This window comes from Nicrophorus vespilloides, unplaced genomic scaffold, assembly GCF_001412225.1.
Source record: "Nicrophorus vespilloides isolate i.1.1-1 unplaced genomic scaffold, Nicve_v1.0, whole genome shotgun sequence".
Taxonomy (NCBI): domain Eukaryota; kingdom Metazoa; phylum Arthropoda; class Insecta; order Coleoptera; family Silphidae; genus Nicrophorus; species Nicrophorus vespilloides.
In genome coordinates, this window is record NW_017097238.1 from 42,346 (window position 1) to 48,109 (window position 5,764).

Here is a 5,764-nt window from a genome sequence, read left to right on the forward strand (position 1 = left end):
TTTTTCTTTTTTTTTTTGCTCTCTCTCACTCAATCTCTCTCTCTATCTCACTCTATTCCATCGTACACAGATAAATAATAATAATAATAACAGTAATAACTTTAAACCATCACCATGGTTACAACTAAATAACAGTTAACGTTCGACGTTGCCATAGGTGACTTTTAATAATTAATAACAATTGCGCGGATGCAACGATGTGTCGTCGTCGTCTAATGAGTTTTTTTTTGTTCTCTCTTTTTTTTTTCTCTTCATTTCTTTCTTATTTTGTTCATCTTTCGAGGATTATCAAATAAATCCGAACGTGAAGATCGAATGGCCGCAGGACTCGCGGCCCAACGACGAACCGAGCTGCGGCTTCAACAACGAGATGTGCAAGAAGAACGACACTCATCTGAACAGCATCATCGCCGCCGGGATTCTCGCTATACTTTTGTTCTGCGCTGGCGTGATCACGATGAGCATCTACAGGAAGTGGAAGATCGAGCAGGAAATCGAAGGTCTCTTGTGGAAGATCGATCGTACCGATATTCACGGATATCTTGAGGATATCAATTCGCCGACACGAGTGAGCATTTCAACTTGATGAATTGATGAATTGTTAACTAACTAATGTTGTTGTTGTAGGCGAGTTTGTTGAGCGTCAGTGTTGCTTCGTACGAGTCTCGCGGTGGCGCTCAAGTCTTCGCGACGACGGCCGAATACAAGGGTCTCGTGGTGCGAATAAAAGAGTTGAACTTTTCGCGAAAGAAGGACATCTCGAGGGAGGTGATGAAGGAGATGCGTCTGCTGCGAGATCTCCGGCACGACAACATCAACTCGTTCATCGGGGCGTGCGTTGAGCCGATGTCCATTTTCCTAGTCACGGATTACTGCGCCAAAGGGAGCCTATACGTACGTACATAAACAAACGAAGAACAACAACGAATCGATGCTATTTTGTTTTCTTGCAGGATATTATAGAGAACGAGGATATTAAATTGGACAGGATGTTCGTGGCCTCCCTCGTCCATGATCTCATTAAGGTTTGAAACAAACGAACGAACGAACGAACGATCGTCTTATTTATTATACTTTTCCATGGCAGGGCATGATGTACATACACAATTCGATGCTGGTGTGCCACGGCAACCTGAAATCCTCGAACTGCGTGGTGACGAGTCGCTGGGTGCTGCAGGTGACGGATTTCGGGTTGGCGGAGATGCGACACTGCGCCGAGAGCGACAGCATCGGGGAGCATCAGCATTTCAGGAATCTGTTCTGGAAGGCGCCCGAAATGCTCCGGCATCCGTCGCAGTACATCCGCGGCACTCAGAAGGGGGACGTCTACGCGTTCGGCGTCATCCTCTACGAGATCATCGGACGGAAGGGTCCGTTCGGTCTCTGCGAGTACGAACCCAAAGGTAACACCACCAACAACAACATCAACAGCAACAACATTTAATCTTTGCGTTGCAGATATAATTGAGCAGGTGAAAAGCGTTCCGCAGGATGGGGAATGTCCGTTCCGACCGGACCTGGAGGTGCTCGTCGACTCGGAGATCGGTTGCGATGACTACGTTATGCAAAGCATGCGCGATTGTTGGGCCGAGAAGCCGGAGGACAGGCCGGACTTTGGCGAAGTCCGGACGAGACTGAAGAAGATGAAGGACGGAAAGTGAGTGTTGAGAAACGCTTGCGTTGTATTCAACATTTTGATGTTTAATGTTTATTTATATTAAGGAATAGGAATATAATGGATCAAATGATGGAAATGATGGTGACGTACGCCGATCATTTGGAGGAGTTGGTGAGCGAGAGGACGCAACTGCTGCACGAGGAGAAACTGAAGACGGAGGATCTGCTGCACCGAATGTTACCCAAGTGAGTGAGAGAGATAGAGATCCAAGATGATCATGATTTATTTTGTTTTTTTTTTGTTTTTGTTTTGTTTCTCTTGTTAGACCGGTTGCGGAAAGATTGACGATGGGCTACGGCGTCGAGCCCGAATGGTTTGATCTAGTTACGATATACTTTAGTGATATTGTTGGGTTCACTGCGATGTCTGCGGAGAGCACACCCTTACAAGTAATAGAGCGAAATAATCATTTAATTTTAACTAAACTAAAATGTTCTTTTTTGCAGGTAGTTAATTTTCTAAATGATCTCTATACAGTATTCGATCGGATTATCAAAGGATACGACGTGTACAAGGTGGAAACAATCGGTGACGCGTATATGGTCGTGTCCGGTCTGCCCATCCGCAACGGCGATAATCATGCCGGCGAAATTGCCTCCATGTCTTTGGATCTCCTCTCCGCCGTCAAGAATCATTCTATAGCGCATCGACCGAAAGAGACGCTCAAGTTGCGCATCGGAATACACACGGGTAAACGGTCAACGGTCAACGACGACAAATAGATAAAGAAATGTTTTGTATTATTTGTAGGTCCAGTGGTGGCCGGTGTCGTCGGGTTGACCATGCCCAGATACTGTCTGTTCGGTGATACGGTGAACACTGCGTCCCGTATGGAGAGCAACGGGGAACCGCTCAAGATTCACATCAGTCCTCAGTGCAAGGAGGCGCTGGACAAGTTGGGCGGATACGTGGTGGAGGAGAGGGGTCTGGTCGCGATGAAGGGCAAAGGACAGGTGAGGACGTACTGGTTGACGGGGGCGAACGAGAGCGCCATCCAGCGGCGCGAAGTGGATCTGGGCGAGCTGCCGCCTCTGTTCTGCCGCCCCCGAAGGAGTCCGAAGCTGAACACGGACAGCAGGCAGGCCTCCTTCTGCGGAAACTTGTGCAACTTTAACGGTCTGAACAGCAGGAGGCATTCCAGCGTTCCCAGAGGTAACTAACGCAAATTCAATCAAATAGTAGTAGTTAAAAGAAAAGAACAAAAACAACAACAGCGATAATCATTTCAGATACTTATTGCTGTGATAGAGAGGAACATTGTCTGGAAGGTGTGTGTCCGGTTTTCTTTTGTCTGTTTGTTATGCGTGTTTTGTTTTGCATGCGATTGCAGCTTTTGTTTCTTCTTCCGATTGTTTTTTGCTTTTGGGAATGATGATGACGACTTATGATGAGGATGGATGATGATGATTGTGTTGATTTGCAGGTACGAGTACGGAGGTGGAGAGCACATCGACGTTGCACAATTCGAGTCCTATAGCTGGTCGCCTGAGGTACAGCAGAAATGTTCTGCACGTCCCCGAGATGGCGGCGTCCAGGCAGACCTTGGATTCGACGACGGCCTTCGGCAGTCAGAACATCACCGAGGCGATCGGAGGGTTGAGATCGCGACGCGTCCTCTCGAGCATCGCCTCCAGCTCGGACGAGCACCAGAGGACGAGCAGCGGCGGCAGTCAGATGGTGCTGAACGGGGGACGAGCGATGAGGGAGTCCAGATCTCTGGATCCTTTGCCGATGGGTGGACGACGTCAGCAGCAGCAGCTGCAGCTGCAGCAGGCGGTACAGACAGTTTTCGACACGCCCACGCACGCGATGGGCGGAGACTACGACGACGGCAGGAGGAACAGAAGGAGGCCTCAATCTCTGGAGAACTGCTGCCATCTGGACGCAGGAGTTCATCTGCAGAACATTAGGATAATGGCCATCCCCGATGACCGTATGCCAGGTCATCAGCAGCAGCAGCAGCCGCCGACGAACAACAATAACAACAACAACAACAACTTTCCCAATGGCGATGTGATTAATGCGACGAGTGCCGCCATCTGCGAGGATTACGGTACGACGGGGAGCGGAAGCAGCTGCAGTTTAATGGAAGATGCGGAGATGCCGCTGCTGCGCAGTGGTGGCGGCAAAACGGCGAAAGTTGTCGGGACGGTGCTGAGGCGACGCGTCGGCAGCGTCGAGGAGACGATGGAGGACGAAGATTACGACGACGGTAGCGTGGAAGTGGACGAGCACGCGAGGAAGCAGTGGCGGTCGCTGGAGACGGTGCCGACCGTCGGCGATAACCAGACGATGATGCACGACGGAGGTGCGACGAAGAATAGCATCATCCCTGCACCGCTGAAGACTTTGTTCAACTTTTTCAACGGGAACGGCCTGAAGACGAGCAACACCTCGTTGAGGAAGGGCGGCAGCGTCGGCGGAGGCGGCGGTGGAAGGGTAGGAGGTGGCGTAGGCGGTAACGCCCTCCAAGCTGAGAAGGAAAGCATCGTCTAGTTTACATACTTATATATATACACACATACACACACACAAACACACATATAAGTTATATATATATAGAAAGTTATTTAAATGTGCTTAAATATTATTTAAATGTTACCGAAGAAACTATAGCGACGACGAGAATGTTGTCAAATGAATTTAGCCACGCCCTCCGATTTTGTAAGCAACCAAAACAGCATCAGCCAAGTCATTGGTAATTTATTGTACTGAATCGTAACCACCCACCTCCCGCCCACATATTTATACATGTCGACAGCATAAAGCAAAACAAGTCACGCCCCTCCTTTCGTCGGGTTGTCCAATCTTCGCACAACCACGCCCTCCTCCTCCTTTGTTACTATGTATTTTCACTAAATTGATTGTAAATTTGACAAGATGAAGGAATGAATGTGGGGGCAATTGCTGCAATAGAATATAATATAAAAGATGTTAACAAGTACGTAACATCTCTAAAAAAAATTTAAATAAAAATCGTTATCTTTATTTTATAATACATATGCAACGTACACATAGTGTACGTTTTATTTCTGTTTTGTTTTGTTGTTTCTTTCTTCTTTTTCTATTTGCACGTTCAGATTTGTTGAATTGAAAATCCTGGACGAGGAAGAATTTATTGAATGATGATGATGCGTAATTACGATTAATTCAATTAAGTTTTCTTTTCCTCTTTTCTTTTTTGTCCGAAATTAGTTTATTTGAGAGAAAGAGAGAGAGAAAGAGTTCTGTTTTTATTTCTAATTTTATTATAATATTATTATATATATATATTTTTTTTTTGAATGGCTGTGAAGTTCATTTTTTTTTGTTCGTTTGTTTATATGTGTATATAATAAATATATATATATATATAATCATGCAGACACGCGCACACACACACATACATACAAGCAATTCTTTCTTCTTGGACATTCTATTATTATTATATTCTCTATATATATATATATTATTGTTTGTTTTTTGTTTTTTGTTTCTTGTTTTTTTTTTCTTCTTTTGTTTTGTTGACCGAAGGGATCTAGGATGTATCTACGAATTTTAAATTTATTACAAAAGTACGCGCGCAGAGAGAGAGAGAGAGATAAAGAAAGTTGTGCAGTGTTGTTACGAGAGAGAGACACACAGAGAGAGAGAGAGAAGAAATACATTGTAAATGTGCCATTAACTTATGTATATTAATTATTGATAATGATGATAATAATAATAAATATCTATTCAACTTAAATATATATATATATATTCATTTGCTTAGTATTTAGAAAAAAATTAAAAAATTAAATTATTGAGACACCCTGTATAAGCAATGCCAAATGCTTGCTTGAATCACACTGTATAGTATACAAATTAAAGTTTGATTAGTACTAGTGTCTAGTGTGTACTTAATATTAATGTTTATATAATAAATTGTCCAATATCTCGATATATTGATTAATTTTAAGTTGTTTAATACTCGATACAATAGTAATAATATTAATGTACGCCATCTGGGGATGATTATGCGCAGTACTTTGAAGGCAAGTGGTGGGGGGCGTCCGTTGGTAACATTGGATCCAGTCTTGGGACCAAAACGAGCTGATTTAAAATCGC

General features: G+C 44.5%; 1 protein-coding gene across 4 annotated transcripts in view; it reads left to right on the top strand.

Moving 5' to 3' along the window:
- LOC108559481 (receptor-type guanylate cyclase Gyc76C-like) overlaps nt 1-4,713 on the top strand; it is a 25,131-nt gene extending 20,418 nt beyond the window's left edge. For 2 of the 4 annotated variants that reach the window (XM_017916782.1, XM_017916786.1), the window contains 11 exons: nt 284-568; nt 628-894; nt 954-1,025; nt 1,088-1,403; nt 1,459-1,657; nt 1,723-1,863; nt 1,944-2,067; nt 2,125-2,368; nt 2,429-2,830; nt 2,893-2,946; nt 3,102-4,713. In XM_017916782.1, coding sequence (XP_017772271.1) covers nt 284-568; nt 628-894; nt 954-1,025; nt 1,088-1,403; nt 1,459-1,657; nt 1,723-1,863; nt 1,944-2,067; nt 2,125-2,368; nt 2,429-2,830; nt 2,893-2,946; nt 3,102-4,174 — 3,177 coding nt within the window. In that variant the 3' untranslated portion in view covers nt 4,175-4,713. The remainder of the gene's footprint in view (nt 1-283; nt 569-627; nt 895-953; nt 1,026-1,087; nt 1,404-1,458; nt 1,658-1,722; nt 1,864-1,943; nt 2,068-2,124; nt 2,369-2,428; nt 2,831-2,892; nt 2,947-3,101) is intronic. The other 2 variants (XM_017916783.1, XM_017916784.1) reach the window with 2 other exon arrangements.
- Nucleotides 4,714-5,764: the final 1,051 nt, after the last annotated feature.